General features: G+C 24.9%; 1 protein-coding gene across 7 annotated transcripts in view; it reads left to right on the top strand.

Moving 5' to 3' along the window:
• LOC129609163 (MATH and LRR domain-containing protein PFE0570w) overlaps positions 1 to 13112 on the top strand; it is a 76291-nt gene that overhangs the window by 47869 nt on the left and 15310 nt on the right. For all 7 annotated transcript variants that reach the window (XM_055521068.1, XM_055521070.1, XM_055521074.1 and 4 more), the window contains exons 4-7: positions 9163 to 9238; positions 9303 to 9386; positions 9729 to 10285; positions 10346 to 13112. The exon at positions 10346 to 13112 is cut by the window's right edge and continues 3999 nt beyond it. In XM_055521068.1, coding sequence (XP_055377043.1) covers positions 9163 to 9238; positions 9303 to 9386; positions 9729 to 10285; positions 10346 to 13112 — 3484 coding nt within the window. The remainder of the gene's footprint in view (positions 1 to 9162; positions 9239 to 9302; positions 9387 to 9728; positions 10286 to 10345) is intronic.

The raw sequence follows: 13112 nt of genomic DNA, 5'->3' as shown, positions 1-13112 counted from the left end.
ACACACGTAAATATTTAGAAACACACTCATATTATTTTATGTGCATACATGTGTATTTTATGTATATAGATGCGTATTTTATGTACATACATATGTATATTTCATTCACTGTCTCATGTATTTTTTATTATTAACATATTTTATCTAAATGTATGTTTGTATGTTATATACTAGTGACTAAAATGCAATTACATATGTATATTAATTTTTATTATATTTTTTATTTGTTTTTATTTTCTTATTTTTGGTTTTAATTTTTATATAATGTTCTTTGACCTCAAACAACATATGATACAAAAATATATGCCTTATGCATAACATTCGTCCATATAAACATTTTGTTGTATTTAATGTTTTTAAGAACTCACCTATTTAAAATTTAAATATTTTTGGATTTATGTATAAACATATGTATATGTATCTAAATATTATAAAAATGTTGAATTTTGTCGTAATCTAAAAATTTCCAATGATATTTCCTTTTCTCTTATTATTTTCATGATAAAATTTTGATACGAATATCTTTAATAGAAAACAGTAGCATTCGATAGGTGATTCCTTGGAATTTTTTTAGAAAAAAGAAGAAAGGGAACACGTACATCTGTAGAGGGTTGAAGAAAACTACATTGAAAAAATTATGGCTTAGTGAATTTCAATAATAATTTTGCCACTTTGCTTCTCAATAGATCTATATAATATTAACATAAATAATTGATATCAGAAATACTGTTTTCAAGTTATGACTGCTCAAACATGTTATTTTGAGATTTCAGTTTATATTGCAAAACGGCGTTGAAATGGAAAAATAAAAACTGCTTTCAGTATTATGATGAATTTCCCGGCTTTAAATAAAGCGAAAATACTGTCATGAGGTAAAGCGAACGTGGCGGTGGGAACTGGATAGATATCGGAAATTGATATCCTATAATATGAGAGATTTTTTAATAAAATTAAAGTGTAATAATACTACAACATTACTGATGGCTCTAATTATATTCCATTTTTCATAAAGTTTAGGACTTCTTCAATAATAAATCCTTCCTGTTTAAATCAAAATGAATTTTTTAATTCATATCTTTTTATTTTAATATTTAAAAAAGTTGTCATTTACTTGTACAAATACATATATGTATACATAATTTTAAGTAAATGTTCAGCAAAATTACGTTTTTAGTAGTTTCCAATTCGAAGAGTTTAAATTTTAGACCATTTCGGTCGGAACATCACGAACTAGACAATTTATATGTAAGTATATTATGTGTATATAAATAATTTGAAAGCCTTGGCCGAGTGTTTCCATCAGAAGGCAAGCCGAATCAAGTTGATTTAATGTTAGCAACTGTAAGGTGCTGTTTACATATACGAAAAAATTTAAATTTAATTTAAAACACATTGAAGAAGGTGATGGCAAATAGTAAAAATTAATCTTATCTATTCATATGTACGAGTACTGTCAGATTTTTTTAAAGTAAAATGACGACAATTAATTTTTCGTGGAAGTTTTGAGCAGCGATCAACTGTTTATTATTTTTGTTTTATATTCTAAAGTCGAAGCTCTATCATATGATTTAATTCTAATATGTAAACAATAATCAGACTTTCGTATTTTTAATCTTTAATTTTTGTAGCATATATGTACGTATGAACGTCAAATGAATTATGCGTGAAATTTCATTAATAAAAACCTATAAAATGAAACATAACAGCTTTATAAAATGAAAGTTGTTGAAATTTACTTAAAATTTTCATTTTATTAAACTTTGCTTTTATTTCCTTCATTGAATTTTATTTAATTTCGAACATAATTATGCACCTAGATATTTGACAATTGCTTCTTTTAATTTCCTTTTCTTTAAATCATCACGTTTGCAAAAATTTTAAGTGTTTGACACACTGTCGCAAAGTTCATATTGCATATTTTATAATATAAAATTATTTAAACATACATATATGTACATATATTGTGCACACATACATATTAACACTTTATTGCAAATAATGTAAAATTAATTTTTATTTATTTATTTTTTGTTTTTTTAATTAAAGTTGTGCGGTTTCAAATTAAACATACAAGTTTATAATAATAAAAAGAAAAAAATTTAGTTAAAAAAAAAAAGAAAAACTTGTCCTTCAAGGTCATATTGGCAGTTATAAGAGTATTGTTGTTTTTATTGTTATTATTGTTGAAAATTTATTGTTGATTTTCATGTAGTAGTAGTATATTGGATTTTTTTTTCTAATTTTTTTTTATTTGTATTTTCTCTCCAAATTTTCCCCCTTTTTATTTGTATACTTTGTAAATAGGGAAAATTCTTTAAAGCTTTTTGTTTTATTATAAAGTTTTAATAAGCTGCTCTTATACCTTCATACTTCATTTGGAAAATAATTGGTGATCGTTCAGAATTTATATATAAATAATAAATATTATGAGTTTTTTTTCTATATTATTAGTATATGCATGCATTCATATGTATGGACTTATTTATTGTATTATAATATTTACATGAATGTGTAAATTTTTTTGTATTAGGGCACTAATAATATAAAAAATCTATTGCTTTGCGTACTAGCGATTTCTTTATGATTAACTTTTGGTACTGGTTAAATCTCTAAAATATTAATTTAAATCATAAATATTTTTATAATTAATTATGTATATTATGTATGTTTTTACAAAGCAATAAGCAACATACATATACTTAAATACTAAATTTATACTTAAGAATTTTTTCAGTCAGATTAATTTTTTTTGAATTAACAATAAAATTTCGAGATAATTTTTGTTGGATTGTGAATATTGCAATTTAAATAATGCATTCATATTTGACATTATTACATATTTACAATGTTTTTTTTGTGTATGAACATATATGTACACATATTATTTTAATTCTTGATATTATTTGGCGTATATAATACTGCAGTGTCGGGAGTCCTATTAAAAATGTTCGCAATATAATTTAAGTTGCAAACAGAACTTTTATGCGGTGAAATGTCAGAATTCATATAGAAACACTGTTATTCTGGATTAACAATGGAAAATGTCCGCTGTTAATCCTTTACACCAGATCCAATTTTTTTTATAGTAGAATTTTGATTCGAATTTTGATCAAATAAGGTTGGAGTAAAATGCAATTGAGTTGAATTTCGCTAAAGTTATTTAATTTTTTTGGTAATTTTTCAAAATAAATTTTGAAGTTAAGTTATACGACATTTCGAACTGTCGTCCCTTACAATATCAGATTCGAATTCAGTAGGATGCATGGTTTTCGAAAACATATAAGAGGTATTTTTCTGAACAACAGTTTTAAAATTCATTGAGTTTTAAAATTGATTATGAATGATTAAAAATGCAGTGCAATTTCTAATTTTTTTTCTTTTAGAAAATTACAAATTATATTTATATATGTATGGATTATATATACTCATGTATATATTTGTTATTTACCTTGTGTTTTTGATTAAATTGAGAATTTCTTTTACTTACTCAACATTCTATATAAAGTGACTTTAGTGTTGTTTTTAATGTTAAATTTTATTATTTTAGTTATAACTATATAATAAATTTTTAAGTCTAGTAATTATTTAAATGAAAGTTAGTTTCAAAATTAAAATAAAAATTATGTATTAGCAAATAATATGTGTGTGTTTGTTTAGATTTTAATTGTCATTGACCTGAATAAAATTTTAATTTAAAATTTATATGTATGTTTGGATATTTTCTTTTAGATGTACATGTGTACATATATGTACGTGTATACGAATGCGTATTTAAAAAAGTAGAATATATATTACTTTTAATTATTTATACGCGGAATTTTAATAAAAATTTTGTATAACTTTCTCAAGTTATTAAATTATAATCAGGATGAAGAAAATAAAATAAAAATATGATTTAATTTCTAGTGTATTAATTACCGTAAATACCGTAAAAATATAGAAGCGGACCTGTCATATAATGACAAACCCTGATATCGCCATTATATATGTACATATATATAGTTGTAATAACAAGCTGAATTCTGCATTATTACAGTGTTACTAAAATGAAAAAAATTTGAATCGATTATGTATCTTGTCGAAACATATAATCGATTTTAAGTTATATGATATGCGTATAACAGTTATAAGAACATTGTAGATTAGATTTATAAGTTGAATATGTATACGTCCACATATATGTAGTTATATTTGAGCTTATAGTAAGCTCATAAATGAATCTCTTATTTTTTTCCAAATTCTGTTTTTACTGTAATAATTATTATATGTAAGAATGACAGCTATTATGATATTGTTTGATGTTGTTTCTACCTATATACATCTGTATGTACATGCATGCATATAAACAGATTCTGTTGCCAAAAAATTTTTTTCTAATACCCATGTAAAATATAAGAACCTACTGTGTGCAAATATTTTCGTAAAGGTATAAAATTTTTATTTCCTTTTTCCGGTTTGGATAAATTAATTTTCTTCCCCTTTTTCTTCACTCTTGCGCATTTTAAAATTTTTCATAGAATTTTTCCTTTCTTATGTGTGTATTTACAATTACTTATTTTATTGTTATTGCTGCACATAAGCATAAAGTGAAGAAGTAAGTATGTATAAATTTATTATAATTTTTTTTTCTGTGAAATCGTTAAGATATGATTATATGAAATATACCTATGTATTTTACTAAACGAATACATACGCAAGATTACAATTTGATGCCCCTATTTAAATTTTTCTGTAAAATAGAATAAGAACTATAAGTACAGAAACCCAAAAAAAGAAAAATCTACGCATGCGATTGAACTTTTAAGGTTTATTGGATTTTTATATTGCGCATACACACATATGTACATATTATATGTAAAATTGTCCTTAACTGTTATATATTTTACGTGGGCTTTGAAAGTTTTATTTTTCATCTTTTTTTTTTATTCATTGCTAAAATATCCGTTAAAGATCTATTAAAATATTCAATAAAAAAATTGTTGATTTTTTTTATTATATTTATAAATATGCATAATATACTATAGATAAATATACATACCTACATACTTATATAAAAATTAATAAATGGTACATAAAATAAATGTGTATAAAGTATGCTGCATGAATATTGAAAGACGACAAATAAATAAGTGTTATATTCGTGTAATAATGAATAAAAAAATACCTGTTATATGTTTTTTTGAATACCTTTGTATGTATGTATATATGTATGTACATAATATTGCATATATTAATATAACAATACAAAAACAAAAATTAATAAAATTTTTGAGCTTATCTAACATTTTTATCTTATTATCAATAATTAGCGCCCCTTTCTCTATTGTAGCTTGTAAAATTGTTTTTTTTTTTAATTTTTTTTTGAAATTTGAAATATTACGACAAACTAAAATTCACAAGTACCTATGTATGCATAGGTATATGTAAAAAATAAACCTATGAAATAAATTTATTTTTAAACTTAAATGTGAAATAATATTATTCATTAAAGTATTCGTTACTTAGTCGTTACTTACTATGTGCTTAACAAAATTTTTATTTTTATAACTTTATTAAATTATAATGTAAAATCTGAACTTCATCAGAATCTGATATGTAAGCACTTATTAAACTATGTCGTAAATTTAGTCTAAAATTTTGTCATATGTATAAAGGGCACCTATAATGGGTATAAAATTCCGATTACGTTTATTCATATAGGAATTCTAATTGATTTCCAATGTGATCTAGTACATAAGGAATATTAATTATATATTTATTTAAAATTAATAATATATAAAAAGAAATTGTTCAGTAATCTGAAAATATTTCAAATATTAATTCTGAGTTATTTGACATCTGTTATATTGTGCCGTAAAAAATTTTTTAAGTTTTTTTTTTTATACACATGCATGAGTACCTACATAAGTTTTTGCAATATTTTTACTTAATGATTTTGTTAAACACACGTATGTACGAACAAATATATATTGTGTTATACTACTATATACAAGTTAATATTAAAGATAAAAAGCAAATTATATTTCCTTACTGTTTTTCTGTTTTTTTTAACGTACAAATACATATAATAATATGTATTTATGTAAATCTCTTTATATAATTTTTTCTTTTATCAAACAAGAAAAAGTATATAAGTACCGAAAATTAAAAAAAAAAGTATAATGAAAATATAATAAAAGTGTGTACATACATATATACATATCTAGATATACTAACCATAAAGTAACATAATACTTGTTTGTATATTTTTTAACATAATGGTTATGAATATTGTATATACGTACGTATGTATGTAAATCATCTATTTATGTAAATAAGCACGTAATAATATCCATAGAAATTTTTATAGTTAAAAAAATTATCAATAATTAAGAAAAAGAAAACTAAAATGCGAAAATAATAGTAGCAAATGAAAAGAAAACGTGGCAACATCGCGCCTTTCAATAATAATTAGACCAGATTTTGTTATCCCCACAAAATATACATGTATGTATTATATGAATTAAATTTTTTATTATTAACATTTTAGCTTGTGTATACATAAATGTAAAATATAATTTTCTCTTCTTTTTCGTTACTATTATATTATCCATGTATTGTAAATATTTTTTTGATGTGTTGTAAATTGTAACATAGTTTGGAAAATAAAAGAGATTCAAGAGTGATAGAAGACACTAAAGAGTAATTTTTCTCGAAATCACTATTGCTTTAATTAAATTTTTTTAAAAACACGATAAATTTAGTAAAAATTTAATTTTAACCAAATTATTTTTTAATTAAATTAGATCAAACGAAATTTTTTATAAAAAATAAAATGTTGACAAAATAAACCGAAGCGAGAGAGCATAAAACTTAAGACAGGGGCAAATTTTGAGAATTATGAAAATCTCAAATGTAAATTTATTTTTTAATTTTGTATGAATTTTTGTATTTTTTTTTTATTTGTATGACTTTTTATGATTTGAAACATTCTTTTCAAAACCTTTTAATATGCACACACATGAATTACATATTATTCTTTCTTTCACACAGGTTAATAGTTTTGTATATGTAGGAGTTAAATATAATTCAATACGTACATGCATGCATGCTTCAGCAAGTATGGTTTGAATATTTTTATTATTATTTTGACGTAATAAAACTCAAAATTTGGTCTCTGAACACAATTTTTTATTGTTCCTTTTCTAAATTATTGAAATTTTTTTGATACTTCTCCTATAACCGGTCTCTTATAATTTTAATATCAATACATACGGATAAAAGTAAAAGACCTTTTGTTCTCTCTTTGATTCTCTCAACGTCCGTACTTCGATTCGTTTTTTTTTTTTTTTGGTGTTTCAAATAATATAATCTTCAATATTTTATTTTAAGAAATGATTTTGCGCGAATAAAATGAGAATATTCTACTTAACTAAAAATATGGAATAGTATTAGCAATACAGCTTTTACCGATTCATATTATAGAAATATATAAAGTCAGGTCATTTAGAATGAAAGGTGATGTAGCGTTTTTAGAACTAAAAAAAAAATAGAGAAAGAGAATTATCTGTCATACTCTAAAACTTTAACGGGAAAACAGAAAAATAACAAATTATTTGTTGAAATAAAATATGTAGTAGATGGGAATAAAATATTCTTATAAAAATGACAAAATTATTTTTTAAAATTATAAAGAAGATTAATAGCGATAATAGTTAAATTTTATGATGTGAAAATATCAATAAAAATTAGATGCAAAATAAGAGCGTGAAATGAATGTCATGGGTATTTGTTATACTATTGGTAAAGATTATGTTACATATATGTAGATATCCATATATGTGTATATATTATACGGCCATCAACATGTGCCCGATTGCACACGTGTTTTGTTGTCATACCTACATATGTACATGTATTTTTTTTTTAAAACAACAAAAAGTTTGAAGTAGTAATGTGCAATTATATATGTGTATGTATTATGCGTAATGATAGGGAAAGGACATAAAAAATCTATAACAAGTATAAAGCGGAATAAAAGTTCAAAAAAAAATTTGACATCCTATAAAATTGATTTTTACATACACCAGTATTGCCGCCTTGCAATCAGTGCTGTTAAATTCAACTTGTTTTTCAGTAGCATTTTGTCTCAAAAAAAGTAGTACGGAGAGCTTTAGCGTAGTAATTTGGGATTAACATTAAAACTAAACAAAAAGTAAGGCATTTGCGAGTTTTCATTAATATGAAATTTCAACGTTAGACGATTTTTTCGTGGTAACGTTTTTCAAACAAGGTTCTAAATTTAATTTTTATTGTTGTACAATTAGTTTTTGTAACAATACAAATAAAATTTTCATAAACAAAAACAAATAATGCCATTTTCTAGTATAATGATAAAAAAAAGTAGTAAAAATGGCTTTGCAGTATTATAGAATGCCAAAATGTGGTAAAATACTACAATTGAAGAAAAATTAACAACACTGCTTGCAATCAAGGCAATGGAAGCGTCAAGAAACTTCTTGGCGTTTCTTAAAAGAAAACATCAACTTTAACGTATTGTTCATATTTTTTCTTACAATATTATAATTGCAAAAATTTGAATTACTATTCAAGTGTGGGCGCTGTTATATGATTGTAAAAGTAATACATAGCTGTTTAGAAAAAACGTAATAATCAAAAAAATTTTTGATATTACTTTGCAGAAATCGGTCTAGATTGCACGTTAAATTTGAAGATATTTTTTTTTAATTTAATAATTTTATCTAATTTCTTAAATTATTCAAGGTTTGGTGAATTTATGGCTCTGATTGCATTCATTCAAAATTATTTATATATATATATATGTATGTATATACATAACAATAAAATTTGTTGCAGAATTGGGAAAACTGTAAGACTCGCTTTGAGTGTTTTTTTTTTAATAAAAAATTTTTCCATTTATACCTAGTTATTTGCAAATTATTTAGGTTTACTTATTAGAATTACTTTTTAGTACTTAAAAAAGTTTTCTTTTTGATCTGTAGAGCTTATTATTTGACCTAATAAGTATTATTTAACATAATTTTAATGTTAGTAAATAATTAACCTGTTGTTCCAATCGTTTTTGAACCTTATATTGAATATAAACATATTAATAAATATTATATATTAACTTCACTCATTATTTTACATTTCAATTTTCAGATGGTGCTTGGGAGAATGGTCTATCGTATGTTTGTCGCTCATTGCTATTCAAAGCTTTGCACAATTTAATTGAAAGGTAATTTTTTTTTTGTAATTTTACATTAATATGAAAAATAATGAATTTTTTGTTTTCTTTTAAGGTGTCTCTTATCAAAAGATCTCGTAAGGTTAGGCAAATGGTTTGTTCAACCTTGTACAAACGACAAAAGTTACAGTGGCAAAAGGTGGGTAAACTGATGAATTTTCTCTACTCGTGTAATATGTTTTTTAATAAAAAGAAATATTAAAAGTTTTGGTACAATTTTAATAAAATATTTACAAGTAAACAAATCCTATGACGTGTCAATAAAATTTTGGAAGTACAAATAATCATTTTTGAAAGTCATAAATTGATTGATTGTGTTACTTACTTCCTATATAAAATGAAGCAAGATCTCTGCGTTACATCTATGAGATTTATTTTGTGTCGTCGTTTCACTTGCAACAAATTTAAACTAATTTTATGACAAAAAATTTAAATAAATACAACAATTGAGTAATCAATTTTTTTTTTTTGTATTTTTAAGCTTGCAACATTTATCCTTTTCATTTACATTTTTCGTTCATGGAGACACTGTCTGTGCATCAATAGATTTAAGAGAACATCCAGCTGTACGACCTTTAACACCGGAATATTTAGCTGAAGCTGCAGCTTTGTCAGCTGCTGCAAATAGTTCGAATGATTCTCCAGATAATGATGAATTATCCTCGCAAAATAGAACCAGCATTAGTGTAGATTGTCAATCTTTGTCGCCTGGCAGTGGGAGAGAAGCTAATGGCGGCGCTACAACTCCTGGGCCAGGCAGTAACAGCAATAATAATAGTAGTAGCAGTAATAATAATAGTGGCAGCAGTAGCAGTAGCAGTACCAGTAGCAATAATGGCAATAATGCTAACTCTACGGATACTTCGAAATTGAAATCAGTCATATTAGCTCCATATGGAATGGCAGCGACATTAACAGGAAAAAGTTATTGTAAAGCTGACCCTGGAACAGAAAAATTTATGGAAGATTGGCGTTCATTTTACCCACTGTGCAATAAGGACATTTATGATCTTCCCCCGTTCGTTGAAGTGATATCAGGTAAAATTCATCATAATTTTTATGTCAAAATATGTAATAATGGTATTTAATTAAATTCAGGTGGTGTTAAAATGCGTTATCCATCTAAATACGTGTTAGTTACTGATTTGGATGATACTGAAAATAGAAAGTTTTCTTCAAATTCAAATAAAATGGATTTTCTCCAAGATCCGCATTCACAACCATTGCAGTCATCGTATCAATCATTATACATGTCAAATGCTACAACAACCGCCAAAGTCAAACAAGAAGATCATGGAAAAACTAATAAAAATAAAAATATTAATAGCAATAATAATAAAAATAGCCCTAGCAATGTTGCTAATATTAATATCAAAACAAACAAGAATAATAACAGTTATAATAGTACCAATACTGATAATAAAAATACTAATAGTAAAATCAGTGTTGGACAAAATAATAATGGTAAAATAAGTGGTAATAACAGCAGTGATGCCACAAGTATGCAAGGCAATTTCGCTAGTAATAAGCACTCCAGTAATAAAAGTAATTTAAATTGTAACATCAGCGTTGGCAAAAATAAAACTAGCAGCAACAATAATAGTGATAAAAATAAAACTAATAATCATGGTAAAGAAAGAAGTATTGATGGTAATTCTAAAAACAGTGCTATGAGTAGTAGCACCAAAATTGGCAACAACATCCATAGCGATGACGGTAACAATATAAACAACATCATAAATAATATCAACAACATTATTAACAGCACTAACAACAACAATTCTAGTATTAAAGTTAATAAAAATAATAGTAATGAAACTAGTGGCAACAATAGTAGCAAGTCAGATAACAGCAATTATAATTTAAATCAAAATACCAGTAACATTAATAATAAAAAAATCAATGAAAGCGAAAATAAAAATGAAAAAATATCAAACCCAAATGACAATATCAATAACACTAGCGACAGTAAAAGTAATAAAAAAGGGATAAACAACAGTAACAACAATAATAAGAATAAAGCCAGTGAAAGTTATTATGATGACGATAGCCGTAATATAAGTAATATCATCAAAAATAGTATAAACAATATTATCAACAGCACCAGCAATAGCTCTGAAAATACAAGCAAAAACAGCAACTGCGATAACGATACTAATAATAAAAATAATGGTAATAAAAGTAATAATGATAGTAAGTTCAATAACAATAGTAGCGATAATATCAAAAGCAATGATAAACACATCCCCGGTAGTCACAAGGAAGTTGGTGGTCATGAGGCATATGATGCTAACAATCATAAAATTATATCCAACAACATAAATAGCAATAAAAATACCATTTCATCACAAAAAAATAAATCAGATGTAATGAATTCGAATCGAGATAATGAAAATAAAAATAATGATAACAATGAAGACAGTGAAAACATAAATAGCGTAATTAATAGTATAAATATATTAAATAGCCAAATGAATAGAAATAACGTAACGAACAACAACAATAACGACAATAATAGCAAAATTACAAGAAAAGATGCTAGCAACAATGATAACAGTAACAGCAGCAATAAAAATAGCGGTGGCAATGATAATAAAAATGATAAAAATGTCAATAATAATAACAAGAAAAACAGTTCTACTAGCAATATTGAACCTAATATCGATAATAATAACGATAATCATAATGATAAACTTAATGTTAATAACACTAAGAATAATAAGATAATCATAAACAGCACTAATAGTAAAAACGTGGAGGTACTAAACGTTGGAAAGGCAAATAAAAATAAAGAAGATATTGATAGCAAAAATGAAATCATTCCTACTTTAAATACTGCTCCAACCGCGAATCGGACTTTAATTGATTCTAGCAATATTGACAATAGAACCAGCACTCCAGCAAAGGGCATTGAAAGTAGCAACACTGCTTTGAAAACCAATGATGATAAAAATGAAAATCAAACTAATATTAATATTAGTAAAAATAACAATACTTATCTCAATACCTCTTCTAGCGCAAATAACCCTAGTAGGGATACCATTAGTAGTAATAGTAATAGTAGTGAAAATAACAAAGTAAGTTCTGATATTGATAATAGAAATATTGAACAAGAAGATGAAAACATAACTAACGATCGCAATATTATCAACATGAATATGGCTAATAGAAATCCTGGCCTTAATAATAATGATCACAATAATATTAATAATGAAAATAGGAAAAATGACAGAAAAAGTAATAATGAGAACAACATTAGTAACAACAATAATAACAATGGCAATACCAAAAGTATCGGCCAAGATGATGGTGGAAACATCAATCGTATTATGAATAATATTAATAATATTATAAGTGGTGTCGATAATAACAGTAGCGATACTATTGATGGAAATATTTCAGCTGGCACAATTAATAACGACATAAGTAATATTACTAAAAACAATGATGACGGACATAACAACAACGATAACAAAAAGAATAAAGATGACAGCAATGAATGTCATATAAATAAAATATGCAAAGTTAGCAATGAAGCAGCTGCAATATGCGACAAAAAAATAAATAATAATGATTCGCATGATAATAAACGCAATGATAAAACGGACACTATCATTAATAACGTTATTGATAGTGTTACTTGTGGTCCAAGTAAAAGTGCTATTGAAAGTAATAATAATATAAGCAACAGTAAGAATGTACATAGCAATAATAATATTAAAGATAGTACCAATAATAGTAGCAATAGCAGCTCAGATGTCATCGGAAATTTAAATTACATAAAAATCGCACCGAACAACATGGATAGCGGAAACGATAACATCAATATTAAAAGTAATTCGATTAATAACATCAATAATAATAA

This window comes from Condylostylus longicornis, unplaced genomic scaffold, assembly GCF_029603195.1.
Source record: "Condylostylus longicornis isolate FDR11 unplaced genomic scaffold, ASM2960319v2 ptg000038l, whole genome shotgun sequence".
In the NCBI taxonomy this organism is placed as follows: Eukaryota; Metazoa; Arthropoda; class Insecta; order Diptera; family Dolichopodidae; genus Condylostylus; species Condylostylus longicornis.
The sequence above is the reverse complement of the archived record's forward strand: the minus strand, read 5'-3'. Positions and strand labels throughout refer to the sequence as shown.